Source organism: Pteropus alecto, unplaced genomic scaffold (genome assembly GCF_000325575.1).
Source record: "Pteropus alecto unplaced genomic scaffold, ASM32557v1 scaffold101, whole genome shotgun sequence".
Classification (NCBI taxonomy): domain Eukaryota; kingdom Metazoa; phylum Chordata; class Mammalia; order Chiroptera; family Pteropodidae; genus Pteropus; species Pteropus alecto.
This window is the reverse complement of record NW_006432945.1, coordinates 3,837,385-3,859,381: the sequence shown is the minus strand read 5'-3', so window position 1 is coordinate 3,859,381 and position 21,997 is coordinate 3,837,385. Positions and strand designations below refer to the sequence as shown.

The following is a 21,997-nucleotide window of genomic DNA, read 5'->3' as shown; positions in this document are numbered from 1 at the left end:
AAAATCCCTCCAAATTCCTCCATGTATCTTCAGCCCAAATTCACAAGCAGAGAGGTTACAAGAAATGTCAAGCTGAGAGACAAAGGTAGTTACGAGAAATGTCAAGCTCAGAATTTAGCTGAAGGAGTTCCAAGCTGGGAATACACCCAAAGTGCCTGACAGAAGCAACCTCGAATATTCTGGAAGAACTTCATCCTAGGCCTCTGGGAATCCCCACCAATACTTTTTCAAAGGCGACAAAGAGCACACAGCCAACGATAACCAATCAAGCACACAAGGAAATAAGGCATCATGAAATGAGAACAGAAGAAACCAACCCATGAAATTAGAGGCATCAGATTATAGAACAATTACGCACACTATGTTTAAAGAAATAAGAGAAAAGTTTGTAGCTATCTTCAGGCAACAAACCAATAAGAATTTCTAGAAATAAAAAATGTTATTAAATAAATTTAAAACTCAGTGTATGGGTTTAGCAGTAGAAGTGGATTTGGGCTAACCATTTGGGTCCCAACTGAATGGGAAAAGTCTTTAGACTCGTCACCGTGTACAGGCTTTGGGCTTTTATCTTTGTGTTCCTTGTCCTCAAGGCTAGCAAAACTATTTCTCTAACACTGTGCGATCAGAAAATGTCCTCGGGTCATTGTTCTTGCTTTGTCTTCATTTGAGGCCTGATAGTTCTGTACTCTCTTGTCTTTATTAACAAATTAAAAAAACATATTTTCCCTCAGAATTTTAGTAGTTTTCACTGGGAGGTTGGTCTGAATATAGTCCACCACAGTCTTAAATAGAAGTTCTGTTAATCTATATAAAATGTTAATGTGACATTATATTTTAATGTCAGAAAGCCTTTGTGTGTAAAAAGGGCTATTCATAGTTTCTTGGATTTTAAATTAATACTGATTTGCTAAAATTAAAACGAAAACCTTCCTGCCAACTTTGATTTCAATATGATTCTTGTTTTCTATTTAAAAACTGAGCTACTTTTGTATAAAGAATGATCACCCTTATTTTTTCTGAAATTAATATGTTCAGTTAACTCAAGTTGAAAAGACTGAACACCTCTAAGTAATCAGTCCATTTACAAACTTAGTTAATAAAAGTTCTTTAACTATTTTAAACTTCCTTTGTAAATTTAACATATTTGATTTTAAGCACTTCTAATACCTGAAGAGACAAATGTACAGCCCAATTAAGCAAACTCTTCCTAAATACTGAACGACACTTACACATTTTAAAATTTATGTTCTACTAGAGCCAATTTAATACCTTTTCTGAACCCGTTTATAATGAAATATCTTTGGATATTTATTGGTAAAGAAACATCCAAAATGTGAATTTGGTTGTCTCTGAATCAAGAATGATTTTAGCTTTCCTATCTTATACTTTTCTGTATTTTCTTAACTTTCCACAATGAATATGTATTATTTTTATAACCAGAAGAAACAACAGTTCCTATAAGCAGGAGTCAATGTATAGTATTAGTTTCAAAAACAATTTTTTTCTTCTACTACGTCCTCTTTTTCTAACCTTTTTTTCTTCCCTAAAGAAACATCAAAACACAAAAAGACCTTAGAGAACAATAATTAAAAATGGAGTGAGGTGTGAAGCAGAGGCCACTGGTAAACACCTGGTTGTGAATAGTACTGGCTTCTAGTCAAGCAGGCAACTGATGATATTTTTTAATTCGTTTGCAGGATAGCAAGAAGCACTTGACGATTAGTTTGTCAGCATAATGGCATCTATAAACAGAACCAGCGAAACAGTTAAGAAACTTAAAGCCAACAGACAGCAACTTCTGAAGGAGATCAATGAAAAGCGTGAATCCAACTGCTTGGTGGAAAGAAGCAATCAAGTTAGCTTATTGAGAGTCCAAAAGAGGCACTTCAGTGGTGCCCATACCTCCTGCACTCACATCCAAACCAAAGAACCTGCTCCCGACAGCGGGAGGAGCTCCTGGGTCAAACTGAGTCTCCTTACTCATCCGGAGAAAAGGCACTTCGCACCAAAAAGTAAGATGTGGTAGGACTCCTACTCAATCGACAGGAGGGATTTATAAGAAAATTTAGAATTTCTGGGGTTGAAAGAGGTTCATAAGTATTGCACTGGGAAAGCTTAAAGGCAGCCTGTCTTAAAAGTATCCGTAGACTAGTCTAGCTGATGGAAGATCTACTCCAGACTAGAGATTCTCATTTTCTTGTACTTACAGAATCCCAGGCTCCACCTCCAGGCTGTCTCATTCAGTAGGCTCTTGTTTGGGTCCTGGAGCCTGTACTCTCAGCAGACTAAGGTGATTTTGATGGCCTGAGAACTATATTTTGAGAAAAGTTGTTACAGGTAGTTATAACAGACACAAAAACTCAAGAGGCCTTCTTCTCACCAATATCTGTTGCCTCTGCAAAAATTCCATGTGCAAAATCGAGATAACAATGGAAATGATTTTGATGACAAATATCGAACAAAAAGCACTGAAAAACAATAATGAAATGTGGAGGGAAGTTGGGGTGGGGGTGGTGTGCAGTGGTGGGGGTGGTATTATTTTGCAGGAGGAAGAGGAGGAACTGGTAAACTACCTTGATTGTGAATACCTGTTTCTAATTCAAGGCAAGCAACTGATAGTGTTTTTTTTTCCCCCATCTATTTTTTGTGGGGGGAAAAGGAGCATATAATTATATTAAATACAACCAACAGATGATTAAGTTAGGTCAGAAACAAAAGAATTGCCATATTGGAGATTTGGTGAGATTCTTTGATGAGGGGGCTGTGACTTTACATTTGCCCTGTACCCTTAGTAAGTGGTGTAGAGAGGAGGAAACTGTGTGTTGTGGAATACTGAGATTCTCCACTGTGTTTAAAGTTCATCTGCAACAGTCATGTATTTAATTTTACATAAAAATAACTCTTTACAAAGAGGAATGCCTTTAGTGTTACGAATTTTAAGCATAATCTTTAATTCTGGTTGAATTACTTGGAATTAGATGACTTAAATCACAGCTAGCAGGCTAGTTCTCATGAGTTTAGTGGAGGGTTATTCACCTCCTATGACAAACATACTTTACCACTTTACATGAATACACATGGTTTTCTACAAAACAGTCTTGGAACATTAAAATCAATCTTTAAATATTGCAGAAAAGCTTTTGTTCTTTCTAAGTGAACAGACTTAAACAGAAACTCAACTTTATAGTGTAAAATACAGAATACGTATAGATCTAATTTAAATATTACGGTATTGGTATGTAAACACATGTTCTTTAATTAAACCGGTAGTTCTCAAAGGGTGGTCTGGGCGCTCCTGGATATTCAAGTTTTTTTCAGGGGTCCAGGAGGTCGAAGCTATTTTTATAATGATACTGAGATATCGTTACTGGTTCAAAGTTTTTGTGCTTGACGTTTCATAAGGCCAATATTCAAAATGTCAGAGATTGGAGTAAGGAAAGATTTATTGATCGAGAAAGTGCCAGCTTGAGAAGATGGGGGGGCCTTAGGGCTTCCACAAATTCATCTTAAGAAAGCCCAGAATTTAGACTTCTTTTATGTCAGGGGAAGGAAGGGTGGGTGGGGCAAGAGAAGACTGACGACACAGACATCTGGACACCAACAGAGATCCAAGGAAGATTTCTAAATCCCTTTGTTCTGGTCTGTTGACCCCTGCCCATCTGAATCTGGTCTTGAGGCTCCTGCAAATCTTTGATAAAATCATTATTTTTGTACATATTTCCCCACCTCTTCAGAGAGGTACCTTCTGGAAAGGGGCTGTTCTTCCAAAAACTCAAGCCTCAAGCAGAATTCCTTTGATGATAAGCATATCTATACCAGGAGCTATTTGCCTGAACGCCATTGGAAAAACAAATGCCTGCTAGAATTAAGAGTCAAAGAGACCGAGCATTTGACTCTGTTACAATATTATTTGCCTTTTTACTCTCATGCTCTCATGGGAGTACAATGAAGTTTTCTAGAGGCTATATGATGTGCAATGACATTGCTCTGACCATTAATGGAATGTGGACTGGTATTCTTGAGTTTTAAATTTTTCACAGATTTAATTTCTAATGTGGCAAACACTGAGAGATACAATACACATAAACAAAAGCTTGACAGGGTCCTCAACAGTTTTTAAGAGTACAATGGATCGTGAGACCAACAAGTTTGAGAACCAGTCATCTGAACAAATGGTAGGTATTTGTTGTTGATCCAGAGCTGTCTATTCTCAAAAGCTTATTAACATTTTTTTCCCCATGGTTTTTTCAGCTTATTAACATTTTTTCCCCATGGTTTTTTCATTAATCTCTACTTGAAATTTATGGTCATTAGTTTCAACTTTAATTCGAATCAAGGACAAAAGAAAGGGGATGTTGGGGGCTTATTTTCCTTTTATTTCCATCAGTGGGAAAAAACCTGGATACAGAGAAGGGTGCTGACATTTTTTTCAGTGCTTATTTTATTCTGAATACTGTTAAGGTTTTAAAAAGTCAGTAACAATACCTTTCTGTTCCTAATCTGAGTTTACATCAATTGAGAGATAGATGGAGGTAACAATGTTGGTTTTTTTACTGGAAAATAAATCTATAAAGGAGGAATTGGCTTGGAAGCAGCCAAAGGTGAACTCATCCCAAAGCAGACCTTACCCCATGACAAACCAGAAGTTCAGACCTGCCACACTAGGCTGAGAACATATGAGAGAATATCTCCTCCTTCAGGAGGCCAGCAGATGCAAAGAGAAAAATAAGGAGATGAAACATTAGCTCTAAAATTTGATGAACGTATTCCAGTATATGTTCAATAAATATGTAATGAATCAAATAATAAAGATCATTAATTATAAAATAACAACTTCTTTATATAAGACGACCCTCTTCTGCCCTCTGAATCTTTAAGAATACCAAAGCTCAATGCTGGGCCCTCTTCTCATAGTCTACACTTTGTTTCTAGGTGATCTCAACCTAGACAGATGGCAGCTCTTTGACCTGTTACAGGACTTAAAACCTCATCTCTATTCTGATGAATCACACATTTCTATTTCTGCTCTGACCTTCCTCCTGAGTTCTGAACATGTCTATCAGATTGCATATATCAGGTTGCCACCTCTCCTCGATGTTATCTCAAATTTACCACTGCAAAAGCAGAATTCTTATCCTCCACCCCCAAATACACATACTCACCCCTGCCCCATTTCAGAAAATGGCCAAATATCTGGGAGTACCTTTGACTCTCCTCTTTGTCTCACACCCCACATCCAATCTGTCAGGAAGTCCTGTCAACTTCTCCTTTAAAACTAATCCTGAATCTGACCAAATCCAATCCATGATCATCTCTCTCCCAAAGTACAGCAGAGACCTCCCAACTGTCCCCCAGCCTCCACAGTTGCTGCCTCTCACATTTACTTCTCCACACAACAGCCCAAGTGCTCTTTTTAAAACATACATTAAATACGTCACTTGTTGCTCAAAACTCGCCCACCAGTGTGCTTAACTGTGTGCTTCTTTTTAAGCCTTATCCTTTCTATTGTCCTTGGCCTCATCCCATTTAGCCACCATGACTTTCTTCCTGTTCCTGGGATGTTCCACTCTGGTTCCCACCTCAGGGACTTGGCACATACTGTTCCCTTTGCCTAGAACTCTCTCTTTTTCCCTCACTTTACTCAGATCTTTGTTCAAAAGCCAGTTTATCAGAAATCATCCCATCTAAATAGAACTCCCCAACATTCTACAATCCTTTACTATGCTCCCTCTTCAATCTTCCACTTGGAGTTATAGATGCTAAAAGACGAGGTAGTCTTACTTAAAGATCGAGTCTTAAAAACAGAAGACTTTGGTGTCTTAGTTTGGGCTACTATAACAATTACCATAGACTGGTGGCTTAATCAACAACTATTTATTTCTCATAGATCTGGAGGCTGGATGTCTGGGATCAGGGTGGGCAGCATGGTCAGGTTCTTGCTGCGTGCCCTCTGCCTGGTTTACAGAGGGCTGCTAGTTCTGGCTGTGTCCTCACATGGCAGAAAGAGCTAGCTAGTTATCTGGCCTCTTCTTATCAGGGCACTAATCCCATTCCTGAGGGGTCCACCCTCATGACCTAATTACTTTCCAAAGGCCCCACTCCTAACACCATCACATGGGGATCAGGGTTTCAACACAGGGATTTTATGGGACACATTTAGTCCATTGCACTCAGGTTCAGGTTCTGTGTCTGCTATTGAATAGTTTCATGCTTTTAGTTATCTAGTGTTTCTAAACCTTACTTTCTATATCTGTGAAACTACTCACACTCTCTGCCCTCAGGGCTGTTTTGAAAACTATGAAATGTATTATAAGTTTTATAACATATATTTTGTTTTTTATTTTTCAGATAATGCCATATTTGGATAAAGTGCATCTCCAGAGACACAAAGAAATACCATCTCCTTGATCCTTCTTCAGTGTCTAAATTACTTACAAATATTAATTATGAAAGAAGTCAAAAAAAGTTATTTGCTAGATCACCAAGAAAACATTTTAAGTCACATGAAATGTATTACATCTTCATTCATTCCATTCCACCACTGAGATGTTCTGGAGAGAGGATCTGAATTATTCAAGATGCTTTAAAAGATGAATCGCCTAAAAGTTCACATCACAGTGATCTTGTTTATTAATTTAAAATGTTTAAATAGTCTGTTTCTATAAATCAGTAGAATATGCTGACCAACCCCACTAATCAAGATGAACGCTAAAGTTCTGTCAACAAGTTGTTCCTAAACACTTAATTACATTGGTCATTGACAGAAGACATGACTCCTGCTTCAGAGGCAAAGGACTTTAATATTCAGAACACAGCAAATAGCACGAGCCTCATGTTTCGATTGGCTTCCCCTGCACCCCACTCCCAAACAAGATGGAGCCATCCAGAGAGATGCCATACATACAAAGGTTTTGTCTCACAGCTGAAGACCTCTGAGCTTTAGAAACCCAACCTTTGCTGGGAGGAAAATATTCTCTTTATTACACTGGACAGTAAATAAACCTGCACTCTGCTCCAGTGGGAGACAACACCTCTGTCTTCCAAGGCCCATGGCTATACAAACATCCTTGAAGAGATAATCTGGAACAAAAGCTGTCAGTGCCTCTGCTCCCAAGACATGCAGAAATGTGAGAGACCTATGGAGAATTATCTCCCAATACTGAGCAGTCCACATAAAGACTATCAAGTACAGCATCGTTTCTTTGGCTTAATCTAAGATGAACCATAGGTGATAAACATATAGTAAATGAGTGTCCAGTTATGTGTAATACAATTATTAACCTTTCTAGTCTCATTTCTCTATAATCCCCTGTACCGCCTCCCCCATGTACCTCTGGGTTTATGGAACTACTTGTGGTTCCCCGCTGTATTGTTACCCACCTTCACATGGCTAATTTTAGTTTAAATACCACCTTCTCCTGGAAGCCTTCCCTCCCCCATCCTCTTTGCCTCTTAGGTGTTTCTACTTTATCCTCCTCTATATACCTTAAAACAGCCTCGGGCTAAAACCAGAAACTCAAACGTCACAAAACTATATATTCTGGACTCTGACCCTACCTGAAATAGCAAGAAGTCCAGCCACCTACCCCCGCTTTCCTGGGAGTGTTTCAGATCTGCTGATGCACATGTTCCCTCAGTAAACGTGTGGGGATGGGTATTTCCTTTTTTTTTTGGCTCCGGCTCCCTGTAGAACTGTCTGCTGGTGAGCTCCCAAGTCAAGGCCACTAAGGCCTGTGCAGGAAGGCTTCCTGCGACACCCCTGGAACTTAGAAAAGATGTCAACATGGTTCACCTTTGCTAATGAAGCTACCAACGTTCAATGCCTCTTCCCTCAAGAGAGACTTGCAGGCTACAGGGCCGGCGGGGCGGGGGGCGGGAGGGAGAGCTGCATTTCCTCGCTGGCACTGCAGATGCCTCCAAGGGAGGGGCCAAGCAGAGTGGAAGATGAGCTCTGCCTCATAAGGTAAGAGGTTCCACAAATACGAGAAAAGTGGAAAAAAAGAATAGGAATGTTCACTGCTATCTACCCTTTGGGATGCCCCCAAATCGACACACACCCTTCTTGCTATGTCTTTTAAAAATGCTTTCACAACATTGATCACCATCTGCTATGGATTGCCAATGTCGTATCTTTAAAATCAACTGGACTTTTGCTGTCTGGAAAGCCATCCAGGCTCTATAACTCACAGATTTCCTTCTCTTCCTTCCTTAATTTCCCTAAGGGTCTCTTGGTGGCAACTATTTCAGGGTATCAATTTTCTCATCAATCAGGGTTCTTAAAGATGCAAGGAATAGAAATTAAATTTGGTCAATTTAAGAAGAAAATGAATTCACTGAAAGATTTTGGATTGTTCATAAAATCTCCACAAGGGCTGAAAACAAAATTCATATCACTGAACTAGAAGTATAAAGACTCTACTGCCATAGACAGTGGGCCAGAACCTGCAGCTAACGCTGCCAACCTCACCAAGCTGGGCTCTGAATGTTGCTACACCGCCTACCCTCACCAGAATGCAGTCAGCTTGGTCCTGGCGTCTTCATGTGACTAAATTCATTCAACATCTAGGGTGGGTCATATTGTCAGTGCCCTGGGTGCAAGAAAGGATAGAAAATGATTGCCTGGCCTTGTCAGTTTCTATAGTGAGAAGTGGACTCTGTTTAATAAGGTGAGAAATTCTCCAAAGGAATTTATATGTGTGATGGCAAAAAAACACTCAGATGTCCATCCATATGAATCTTAAGACCCCTTCTCTCTCCTACTGCTTCCCTCTGTTACTGCCTACCCACGCAAATTCAGAGTTCTTGATTTGTTAATACCCTAGAAAAGGGTTCTGAAGGATGTTACTTAAGATAACGTAGAGATCAGATTGGGAGACACTGTGACATTTGGGAAAGAATGCTGAATGGAAGTCAGGGATTATAATTCTGAATGTATCACATATTAGGTGTGAGAATTTGCATAATTCATTCAAATTATTTGGGCCTCAGAAGTAATTCATAGAAAAATCCCATACAGAAGACATGAGACTTCTTATACTTTCTGTTCTTACATGTTATGCATGGTTCTCTATATTATATTAAACAAATAAATTAGGAAATGAGAATTTATTTGTACCATTTTTAACATCCAAAGTTTAAATATCACTCAGACTGTTCATGAATTACAGGGATGGTCACCAAAGGAATCACCTTTTTTAGAGATGTGCTTGTTTTGGAAATTAGCCAAAGATAAGAGAAGTGAGGAGGGCCTACTAGGATGTTTTTGTTCACTCATGTTTAAATTTGCAACACTGATAATCCCTGAAATATTTAATCTCTTTCCATTCTAATTTTTTTATTGACTTTGCAATCATTAGCACAGACTTGCTCAATTTAAAAAGGAGAGTGAGATTTGCCTACACTTGAAAAGCTAAGCTCTAACAAGCATTGAGCAGTCTCTGGAAACTCTTTCTAACTTACTCAGATCCTGTAAATGAAATGTTAGTTCATGTGCTGCTTTGAAGTATTCAATCAAAAAGATGAAAAGGGCCAGAAAGGGAAAATCAAGAAATTAAACTCCGAAGTCTGAGTATAGACAAGTAGTGAGCAAGAGCAAACAAAGAGCAAAGTGCTAAAATGAACTCTTGGTTGCATAGAAAATGAAAGAAAAGAGCTCGTATTTTTCTTTTCTTTTTAAAAGAATGATACAATTTCATTTAATTCTTACTAAAATAAAAAAGGTAAGAGCCAGAACAAGTAACATTTCCTTTAGTAAGGAAGAACACCATATGCTTGGTGGGGGAAAAAACTTTTTGCCATTCAGCTGGGGGAGGGCCTTCCTATAGGATGCAAAAAGATTTGTTTTTCCAGACCAAGAGAGTTCATTTCCATTTTTCAGAATGTTTAACATTAGGATATCTTTGAATTGTTTTAATACATTTATAGGATAGAGGAGAAAAATATGCCTCTCAAAAAAAAAAAAGTAAAAAGGTACATATATCCAATATCCATTTCAAAGAGATTGAAAAATTAGATATCTGATTTCTCAACTGCAGTCAGTTGAATTTAGCCACCACTGACTTCATGCAAAGACAAAAAAAAAAATTTGTTCTCAAAGATTTGTAATCTCTAAAGGTGAAAAACATACACAAGGTAAACCTAGTAAAAAGGAATACATGTTAAGTGTCATCAGACACTTTATTCTTTTATAGCACTTAATTCTTTATTATACTATTACTTACATTGCTTTGAAATTATTTGTCCACTTGTCTATCTCTTTTATCCAACTGTGATATCTTATTCCTTTCTAGACTAGTGGTTAACCTACAGAAGGGGCTCAATAACTGTTTATGTAATAAATGAGACATAGAAATTAATGAATAAATGAAGAAAATGGTTACGATTTAGGAACAAGAATCATGTCTGGCAAGGTAAAGTCATTTAAGTTGGATCTTAAAGGATTTAAAGTTGGGAGTTTGACAAAATGAATGTGGGCAGAAAGAGGTAGGAAATAGGCAAAAGAAATATAGAGCTGAAAAACAGCTTAGAAGCCTAATTTTAATATAACTTCCCATCAAATGTAGGAATTTCATCGATTATGATGCTGATAGGTAGGTAAGTACCACATAAAGCACACAGGCCTGCTTCTTAGCTAATCTAGTTTGGTTTGAAAACTAGAACTAGTTTTGATTCCGCTATAAATTTCAAAATATTGATTATACAAAATCACTTCGTTTTATAGGAAGTTAATCTTTTTCTGTGATGGGTACTTTTTCTAGTATTGCTGCTTGTAAATTTAACAAAATTAAATACTCAGGTTTTGGATCACAGTACCTGATAAACACTTTAGAGTTTTTTAAAAATTGTGGTAAAATGCACATAACATAAACCTCACCATCCTAATGGTTTTTAAGTGTACAGTTCAGTGGCATTAAACACATTGACACTGCTGTGCCACCATGACCATCCTCCATCCACAGAACTCTTTTTATACCTAAGATTTTTGAAACTTAAAAATATAAAATTTTACTGCATGCAAAAAAACTCAGGTACATTTTTAATAAAGCTATTTACGTTTTAAACATGTGACAAAATTCAGAGTAGAACTTAAAATCAGTTAACCAAACTTCTGGGCTTGGCATGTAATGGTGATTGTATAAAGCACTGGCTTCATAAGTAAATATCTAAGATTAATCTAAAAATCTTGTACATTTTTCTCTTAAAATAACATAATTCAAAGTATTAAAAGTTCAATTTCACAAATCCAGAAAAGAGATTTCTGATAGTCTATGAAACTAGATGCTCTTCTTTCAATGAATAAATCCTATGGGACATAAGACAGGTAGTGAAGGATCGAACTTTAGCTTATTCCGTGCCATCACAGTGGCGGTTATTTCTTACCTGTGGGAGCCACCCATGCCAGAAGAAATGGTTTCAGTTCGTGTGGTGATTCCATTTAACGGGGCAATGTAAGAAGCAGCGGTGTTTCCCAATTACCTGCTAGGACTCCGTTAACTGAAGAGCAGAGCAGGTAGAATTACAGACCAGGGTTTCAGGATCCAAGCCCAGTTTTATTTCTATGAGAACTATTTCTCTAAAATTACAACCTTCTATATCTCTTTATAATGGTTTCTTCAGTTCAGACTCTTAATCAGAACATTTCTTTTTCTCAAATGCTACCCCCAGCAGTTGATTTGATTTTAAAGCTATTTCTGGAGCAGGTGCCGAAGCTTGGGAAACAGTTTCAATGCATTCTGTGTTGTCACTTCTATAACTTCTTCCACTGAGATCCCTTTCACTTGGGCAATATATTCTGCTGAAATGGAAACGTTTTTCGGCTCATTCCGCACCTGAAAGAGAACAAAGCAGACACCAAATCAAACATGACTATAAGAGAAGCAATCCTTGGAGACTGTAGATAAAACAGAAGAAAATGAGTTGGTAAAAACAACTGATAAGCTCTTTTTATTTCTTATGGAGGGAGCGGGTAGGCGAGGCTAGGGAGAAGGTCCTGAACTTCAACTTAAAATGTATAGCTACAACACTGATTGTAAGTCTATGTTGCTCTTGTAAAGGGCTCTGGGGTATTAACAGTTGAGATATCAGCACCGAGCTTATAAAACAATCTGCAAATAGTTGACACAAGGTGACCTGGATGACTGATGGATCAACTATCCCTTGGTTTGTTGCTTAACCAAGTGCTTGTAAAGGTCACTGCTCTGCTGCTTGGCCTCTTCAACTCACTACATTTGATTGGCCTCTTCAACTCACTAGTTTGATTCAAGAAATGCCATCGTGTATCTGGAAGACTAAATAGATTATGTACTGATTCTAAGATGCAATTCCCTCCTATTTTCACATTTCTGAAATTGATACATGTTCTACTTACATTCAACGGCGTATCATAGTAAAATTGGTATGTTTTTTTCAATGGTCACAAAACAGTGGTATATTTACAATCATTTAGAGTGTGCATTTAGATTTGGTGAAATATACTATTATTCTTATCATTAAGTTATCTACTCAGGATGATAATGTTCAGAGGAATAAGATAACTATTAAGGTTAAGAAAAATAACCTTGGCAATGTAGCCTAAGGAAACAATAAAAAATTTCCACCAAGATTTATGTTCAAGGATGTTTATCATATTATTTATAATACTGTGCTGAAAACGACCTAAATCTCGATATCAAGTTAAATATATTACGGTACACTCACACACTGGAAGATTATGCAGATATTAAACAACATGAGGAAAAGTATATTTACTGACACATTTATATCCACATAAAAGCAAGTTATGAAATGATGTGTTCAGGCTAATCCTATTTTTATGAAAAATATATATGTGTACATATATAGATATAAAAAAGTCTGAAAGGACATAAATACTTGTGTTTATTTAGTGTTTACTGTAGCTGAGGTTTTGTTCTAAGCTTTTTGTGAAATTTCTCATTTCATCCTCAAAAAAACTCTATGAGATAGATACTATTATTATTAGCATCCCTTTTTAATAGGTAAGAAGGGATCCTAAATACCTAGTAAGCAGCTGGGTGGGGTTTAAACCTGTGCAGTCTGACATCAGAGTTTATGCTCTTAACCCATTACACTACAGTGGTTTTAGTGGTAAAGAGTTCCATTTTCTTGTTTATGATTTTCTGTGTTTTCTAATTTTCTAAAATAAACATTTTACTTAACAAAAAGCATAATCAGCTAAAAATTCATTTATTCAATATTTTTGAGTACCTACTATGTACAAAGCACTATGCCACTCACAATTTTTATCAAACCAACTAAATACAAACATAAAACTGAGTTACAACAGCACTTGAAATCCATTTCTGTTTAGGAAGAAAAATGCTAGATCCTTTTCCTTCTCTTTTACATCAGGAAGGCAATTCTCTACCATTCTGTCCTACACCCAAACAAAAAAAATAACTGGAGTTGCGATGCCTCTAATAACAGGATTTATAGCAAAAATCACAAATAAATCTGTGACTATATCAGTACTTGTACTGAAATATAGTCTCGTCATGCAAATTAAAAGAAAAATAAACATTCACTGAGCATCTACTGTATACTAGATACTGCTAAGCACTTTCATATATATTATTTCATTTAATTCTCACTATAATACTTAAAGTATTTTATTATTATTTTGCCCACATTTTGTAATGAAGAAATAGTTTCAGAGAGATCAACAACTTGCCCAAAGTCACACAGTTAATGGGTAGCAGATTTGAATTCAGGTTTTTATGACTCTAGACACTGAGCTGTTTGCTATACTGGTCTGGCTCTCATTATTACATAAATTAGAACATAGCTCATATCAAATAATATTCTCTGGGCCACAAGAATTATATTTAGAAAAGACCAGAAATTAAGTTAATATAACCTTTCAACCTAGCATTAAAATAGGATTTCATTGTATTAACACTGTAATAAAAAACACAGCTAAATTGAGAATAGCTCAAATGAAAGATATAATCTAAATATTGTAGAAATCAGAAAATCATTTACCTGTTTTTCTGGTCCTAGTACAGGTGAATCTGTTTCTAAGCAAATTGAAGTTAAAGGCAACTGTTTCACAAGTTTCTGCTTCTTAAAGATAAGAGAAAGCTAGTAAGTTTAAAACATACAAAATAAAGATTTAAAGAAAGGAGCATTAAACCTACATGTCAATGCATTGTACTCTGCGAGAACTTAAAATTCATGCTTCAGTATTCAATTAATAAACATTCACTATGTTCTCTTCATTCCATTACCAACAGATTTAAACAGAAACATTCATTACCCAAAATTATCCAAAGACTCCAGGGACCCAAGGAGTAGTTACCAATAACACAAAGTGGGGTGCACCCAGCAGGAAAGCCAAACATCTGAAGGCCAGACAGCCCACTGAAAGGTCTAAGGAAGAGACATCTGTTGCTCCTCTGCCATCATCACACTCTTCCGCCATTCACTTTCAAGTCACTCGAGGCTTTCTGTTTATAAATCCGAAGTTCATATACACATTTTAAATTTTAGAGTGGGTGGTAGGTGGTTTTATTTTTTTATTTATAATTTTCTGTCTGGATTATAAGGATTGCAATGAACTCAATGAGTTTTATACCAGGAACATAATTCTTTTGCTATCACTACACTTTTAAAGCGAAAAATAGGAAGGGAACACGATGCAAAGTAGAATATTTTTATGATAAATTATTTTAAGATTAAAATTTCAAACGTACAGAAATAGGTATACTCATGCATAAAAAGTTAAATTATGTATAAACTTCTTTGAAGGAAATGTGACAATTTAAACAAAAATTTTAAAATGTACACCAATTTTCTCAGTGATTCCATTTATAGGGAGTAATAGCATGAGTGTGCATATATATTTGTGGATGTACAAAAGTATTCACCTAAGCACTGTTTATAATACTGAAAAATTAGAAACAACCTAACATTTCCTTAAGTTAATGCTTAAATAAATTATGGTACATCCAGTTTATGAAATATTATGCAATCATTTTAAAGATGAAGTAGGTCTATATTTATTGACACAGATATCCATGAAGCTGATTCAAAACAAAAAGCATAAGAGTATCTTCCTATTTTATCTGAATCAATGTAAACAATGATTTTCTCTGGGTGGTAAGATCTGGGTTGACTTGAAATTTGTTCTTTTCTGAAATGTTTTACTTTCTATAATGTACAAATATTATGTTTAAAATTAGAAAAAAAATAGTATTTTAGTTTTGAAAAACAAATATACCAAAACCAAAGATTACTACTAAATAATAAATTTCTTCACAAGCGATGAAAGTAGGAAAAATAAAAATAATCTTGGACTATCAATTGACATTTCCAGAACACTCCACCCAATAATAGGAGAATACACTTTCTTTTTAAGTGTATATGTTCTCTTCACCAAGACAAACCATATTCTGGGCCATCAAACAAACCTCAGCCAATTTAAAAGAATGAAAGTCATACAACGTATGTTTCCTGAATACAACATAACTAAAATAGAAATCAATAATGGAAAGATATCAGGAAAACTTCTAAGTATTTGGAAATTAAACAAAACACTTTTAAATAATTGCTATGGTCAACGGATGTCACAAGGTAAATTAGAAAATGTTTTGAGCTGAAAGTGAAAATAGAGCATATATCAGAATTTGTGGTTAATGCTAACACGACTATAACATTAAATGTTTATGTTAGAAAACAAGAAAGGTTTCAAATAAATTATCTAAGGTTCAACCCTTAAGAAATTACAAAAAGAAAAAAATTACAAAAAGAAACTATGAAAAGGCTAATATATCATAATCAAGTAGAATATATCCTAGGAGTGCAAGGTTGGTTCAACATTAGAAAATCAACCAATATAATTACATGCCATGAAAAGAAAAACTACATGGTCATCTCGGTAGATGCAGAAAAGCATTTGACAAAATCCAAAATCTATTTTTGATAAAAACTCAGCAGACTAGAAAAAGAACTGCCTTAACCAGAAAAAAAGGCATTTATGAAAAATCTGCAGCTAATATCATACTTAATGTTAAAAGAATCAATGTTTTTCTCCTTATCAGGAAAAAGGGAAGGGTGTCTGCTTTTATTACTTCTATTAGATACTCTACTGGTAGTTGTATACAGTGAAATAAGGCAGAAAAAAAATTAATAATAAATAAAGGGCACAAATATTAGAAAGGAAAAAGTAAATCTATCTTCATTAAAAAACGACATGATTGTCTACATAAAAAATCATGAAAATTTTATAAAACTCTCCTGGCTCTAATGAATAATTCAGCAACGTCACTTGATAAAAGTTTACTATATAAAAATCAATTGTATTTCTAGATACTAGCAATGAATAACTAAAATTTTAAAACCAGTACCATTTAAAATAGAACATATGAAATAATTAGGGATAAATCTAAATATGTGCAGGATTTGTATGTTGAAAATTATAAAACATTGATGAACGAAATCAAAGATCTAAATAACAGCTATACTGTGTTCACATCAATTATCTCCAAATAGATCTATAGATTCAAAGTAATCCCGATAAAAATCCTGGCCAGATTTTTTTATAGAAATCATGAAGCTTATTCTAACACAAATAGAAAGGCAAAAGACTTAGAATAGCCAAAATGATTTTGAAAATAAAGAGGTAACTGGAATTCTCATACTATCTGATTTTAAAACTTACTGTAAATCTAATGCAATCATGACAGCATGATATTGGCATAAGGAAGTAGGGACCTAAGATGAATTTTTGTAAAGTAACTAGAATAGTTTCACATGTATGTAGTAAAAGCTCATATTTTAAAGTATATTTCACAAAGTATAAGATGAGGTAAAAGAATTTACCTGTCCACTTCTTATGATAGAAGGAGGAATTGAGAAGAAGTATCCAGCTTTCACTCCTTCCATGGCTACAGATGGCCGGCCGTCAAACGCATGAAGCAGCACTTTGTCAGCACCTCTCAAAAATAAAAGATAAATCAGAGTACCATTTTATCTCCTTAGAGGTTTTTCCATTAATTAATCAAATTGAACAATAAAGATCAGAAATTTTAAGTAAATGTTGGTCACTATGATATAAAGATAAAGTTCTATGACTTCTAAAGGGTGGATAAATGTAGTGTTCAAACAGTAGAATAAAAATAAATTCTTAATCTTCAGAATTAAAATATTAAAATTGAAGTGCAAATTTTTAAACATTTAGTCTTCTATACCATCAAACATTTTCCAGAACTTTGTGAACTGTCAAATTATTATTCTTTTCAGAACTTTATGACCTGTCAAATGATTGTTCCTAATAGGAGGTTTTTAAGCAGCCAAATAGTCCTTAACAGGAGTGCTAGTGGAAGAAGAAAGGGGGAGCTAACCGACTCACAAGTGAATAGTTAGCTTCATGAAATCACCTCCACTTCTTAAAGAATGGCTGCTTAGCCTGCTTAAAAATCATGGTCTCCGGGATTCCAAAAGGGTTCAGTACTCATCACTGAGAAATGCAATGCTTTCTAGTTGTAGGCAATTACATTTACTTCACTATTTGACACTGTTTTTTCAAATGGCAGGTTTGACCATTACTGGGTTACAATCACCAGTGAGTTATGAAATCAATTTAGTGGGTCACTACTGACCAGTGTATGCATGCGCGCGTGCACGCGCGCACACACACACACACACACACACACACACGCACGCACACACACACACAGATGTACTGCTTCTTAAACTTTTGTTGGTTTTCTGTAAGTGTATAGACGGAGTCTCAAAATAAAGTCTTAATATCGAAAACAGTATACATGTGTATATACTGAGTCTCGAAGTATATTTCTTACTATGGCCAGCACTTTAAAAAATTTGAAAAATAATGCTATAAGATATATTTTTACTTTAGGAATATAAATTATTTGATCCAATTTTTCATTTGCTTTATCTTGGCCTGATAAATGCCACAATGACACTGAAAACCCTGTAAACATTTGTAAAATCATCCTAGTTGATTTCCACTCCACTCTTGCCCTATTTCCTTCCATTTAAGAAATCAAAATATGGCATGTTCTATAAGAATATGGACTGGAACTGCCAAACTTAAACATTAGGCACATTTGTCTCAAGAGCTTAAATACCTTGCTCATTTAAGAGGTTGATGGTGGGTCTTCCAGCTGAGCGTGAGTGGACATTTCTGTTTAACAACAACAAAAAATTCCATTTAGGTACTTAATCTGGTAATATTATCTTTGTTCTATTAAATTAATTCAGCAAAAAAGAAATTTAGAGCTCAATTTCGAAGGAGTCATTACTTAATTTGCTCTATAGCTATTAATAAAGAAAGATGATTAATTAACCTACAAAGGCAAATTTAGTCTTTTGGCTAATTGGACCTGTCTGATTAGAACTTGTCTTTGCTCTTCCTTCTGTTCATCAGTGCCCGCAAATCTGGGGGAGAAATCTAGTCCCACCTATAAGAGTAAAAAAACCAAAATTACATTTTTATATATTAATGAACCCCAAAAGACATACTATGGATCAGTACTGTCCAAGAGAGATATAATGGGAGCCACACATGCAAGCTACATGTCACTTTACAGTTTCTGGTAGCCACATTAAAAACATTAATACTTTATTTAATCCAATATATCTAAAACATTATCATTATTATTATATAGGAATATTATTTTAACGTATAATCAATGTAAAAATTATTGAATTATTTTACATTGTTTCTTTGGGGTACTATACTTATAGCACATCTCAATTTGGACCAGTCACATTTCAAGTGTTCAGCAGCTACATGTGATCATCACCTTGGACAGAAAAGATTATAAATGACTGCTTCCCTTGCATACTATTTTGGCATGCATTGTTATAATCTATATTCTGAGTTTAAGTGTTATTCTTATCTTTGTCTTTATCTTTAAGTAGAAGTGGAATTTATTACCAAGTGATAAAAATGTTTCACAACAGTAAATAATAAAAAATGTTCTTTAATTATAAACTCTAGCCTATGTAAAGTATGTTTGTATATATTATTTTAACTAACTAGAGAGATGACCCATATTTAAGCAAAAGAAAAAAAGAGAGCAAAGTATATGGAAATGCTAATAAAGTATTAACATAAATCTTTGGTGAGGCTTTCTACTGTTTCATCCCCAAGCTCTTTTGCTTATTGTCAAAGTTTCTATAAATCATTATTCAGCTGAACAGGGTGAACATAATTATTTAAGTCAGTTATAATAACCAATACTGAATTAAGTATTATTTTCATATATCATATGAAAGTCTGGATTAGAAGTCATTTGATCAGCTAATGGGTGTTTACCTCTCCAATTGCCAACAATCGATCTTTATAATTCTCAATAATGGGCAAAGCTTTATCCAAATCCTGAGAGAAAAAAATATATGTGTTAAAATAGAAGGAGAAGGAAACTAATATCTTATAAACACCTGTTATATGCCAGGCACCATGCTGTACTGGGTCCTTTACATATATTCAATTCCTTTAACCAGTTGAGGAATTAGGAATAGTAATCCTATAATGGTGAGTACTTCTATCTGGAAATTTGAGTAGTAATATCCCACACCCATTCAGGTTATAAGAACATAACTTTATGAAGATTCCCACTTAAACACTTCCTTCTGTTTAGGAGGCATTTCTTGGCATTTGGGAGGACTGATTTGGATTTCCTGGAATAGATGAGCAAGAGAGAAGAAAGCCACCAGGGAGGTACCTTTGCAAGTGAGTTTTTGGGAGTGCCTTATGATATGTCCTTCTTTTAGGGTACTAATGGTTTGTGAGTTTATAATAGCAATAATCCCATACATCCTTTGCACTATTTTCACTGATTTCTTTGTCTTTATAATCCTGCTTGGCCTAGTTTTGTCCTAAAAATTAACAATATAAACGCGAAATATCACATATATGCTTGTTTGTCAACTATTGAAGTAACTGTGTACCATTAGTTTCTATGATCTTTCCACTTAGAGAATTTGCCCTGTGAGAGTTAGTTCCCTTGTAAGGCAAAGGAAAGAAAAATATGGAAAATTTGCTTCTAGATATCTTTTAAATTATTTTGAGGATTTTAGTCTCAGAAGTATCTGATCATCCTCAGGTACTTCGACTGAGAATAATCAGAACAAGGGAGAATTAAGAAAAGAAAGCTAAAACAAATGGCAGAGAAACAGGAGATTTTACAATTATGCCTCGAGAGAGAAAAGAAGATGCGGGAGAGTAAATCAAGGCTTTAGAATAGATTCTACTAAATCAATGAAGAAGAATTAACATTGTCTTGAGGAGCTAAGCGTATTTAACCCCAGATATCAGAAAAGATGTCTGACAACAGCTGAGTAGGTTAAACAGTGTCAGGCAAAGCTTTTTCCATATCGAACATCCAAACTGCTGTCTCTGAAAAAACTAGAAAGATTATCTAGGAAATGTCTGACACTTAGAAACTCGTAGTCAGAAGTTGCATTTGGATGAAGACCAGACACAGGAAAAAACATGCTTCTTGGAATATTATTGTTTATGAAAAAAGCAAAACTATTACAATGATACTGTTCTAACTCCTCATGAAATAATTTGTAAGTTTCTGGCAAGTCAAGGATAGTAAATAGAAACAAATATAAATCATATTACTAATTTAATCTGTGTAAATATATTTGTGTGTATAGTCTTGATCATTTTAATAGATATAAGAATATTTATAAGGACATTCACAGGCCTATTTGTGACTTTAGTTCTATTCCTACTTCTCAAGTTCCTTAACAGCTAATGTTTCTATTACAGGGGAGTTTTAAAGATCCTAAATCTCTATCCCCTAAGATTGGGTATATGACTACTATATAATTATTCATGATTTACAAATGAGGAAATTGAGACTTGGCAAAGTTAAGTGAAGTGCCACAGATCGCAGAAGCCATAGGCCCGGTCTCTCCCATGCTGCTGAGTAGTTTGAGTTTAAGAAGGGAAGAGGGAAGGCAGGCAAAAGGCAAAAGGGAAGGAAGAAAGAAAATTTATTCTGCATGATTTTAACTAATTACGATGGATTTTTTATTTAAAAAAATGTTTAGTCTTCAGAACCTTTAGAATAGGGGCAGGTGCATGACAGGAATGAGTGAAGTGGGCAAAGTAGGGATAGGAGCCAACTGGAGGGTACATGATTGTGGTCAGTGAACTGTGATTCTCCAAAGTATTCCCAGGACCTAAACTCTGCCTGGTAATAATATTTACTGAAAGAATTAACTCAGGAATGTGTTAAAAGATCTGTATGATAAGCAATTTTCATTTCAAAAACCAAGTTAGTTTAACGACTGCTAATTATATACCTAGCTTTGCATCACATTATTAGGAGCTGATGATCTAATCAATGCAGGAAAATTAAACTATGGTACAGCCAATAAGCACAGTAGGAATAAAATGAAAATAACTGCTTATCTGGTCTTTTCTAGATGACTATTTGAGATTTGATGAGCTCCTATCTGCTTTGAGAATCTAGAATTATATTGTTGGTATTTTAATTACTTCTGTAACTTAAAAAATCCTATGGGTTCCACATTCGTGTTGAAAATATGCCAAATCCACCCACTTCTCTTCATTTCCTCTGCTGCCACTGGTCCAATCCACTATTGTTTCTCACATGGGAAATTGCAATAGCCTCCTAACTATGCTTCTTCTTCCTTTTTTTTTCTCTTCAAAATTCATCCTTCACACCATAGCCAAAAGGTTTTCTTCAAAACATAAATCATATAAATCACATCTTGTCACTCCTCACTTTAAATCCCCCATTGATGTAAGCGAACATCCAGCAAGGCCCTGTATGAAGCCATCCCTGCCCAATCCCTCTGACCTCATCATTCATTACTTCTTCCTCTCTCTAGTCATATGTGCTCTTTCTTTTTCTTGACCACATCAAATTTGTTCCCACCTTAGGACCTTTGTGCTTGGCTGTTTCCTTTGCCTACAACACTCTGACCCTTCTCTTTGCTTGACCAATTCCTTTGTAGCATGCAGGTTGCAGTT

The 21,997-nt window shown here is 35.3% G+C and overlaps 2 protein-coding genes across 4 annotated transcripts in view; one reads left to right on the top strand and one right to left on the bottom strand.

Annotated features, from left to right (window-relative positions):
• The first annotated feature begins 1,728 nt into the window (after positions 1-1,728).
• Positions 1,729-8,953, top strand: SPATA45 (spermatogenesis associated 45). The gene is made up of 2 exons (XM_006907712.2): positions 1,729-2,012; positions 6,349-8,953. Exons 1-2 carry the CDS (start codon positions 1,736-1,738, stop codon positions 6,366-6,368), a joined length of 297 nt encoding a protein of 98 aa, XP_006907774.1. The 5' UTR covers positions 1,729-1,735; the 3' UTR covers positions 6,369-8,953.
• A 2,575-nt stretch (positions 8,954-11,528) lies between these two features.
• Positions 11,529-21,997, bottom strand: part of TATDN3 (TatD DNase domain containing 3) — a 15,279-nt gene continuing 4,810 nt past the window's right edge. For 2 of the 3 annotated variants that reach the window (XM_025043912.1, XM_006907710.3), the window contains exons 5-10: positions 19,301-19,363; positions 18,331-18,440; positions 18,108-18,163; positions 16,837-16,949; positions 13,999-14,079; positions 11,529-11,828 (exon numbers count right to left, since the gene is read on the bottom strand). In XM_025043912.1, coding sequence (XP_024899680.1) covers positions 11,685-11,828; positions 13,999-14,079; positions 16,837-16,949; positions 18,108-18,163; positions 18,331-18,440; positions 19,301-19,363 — 567 coding nt within the window. In that variant the 3' untranslated portion in view covers positions 11,529-11,684. The remainder of the gene's footprint in view (positions 11,829-13,998; positions 14,080-16,836; positions 16,950-18,107; positions 18,164-18,330; positions 18,441-19,300; positions 19,364-21,997) is intronic. The other variant, XM_006907711.3, reaches the window with a different exon arrangement.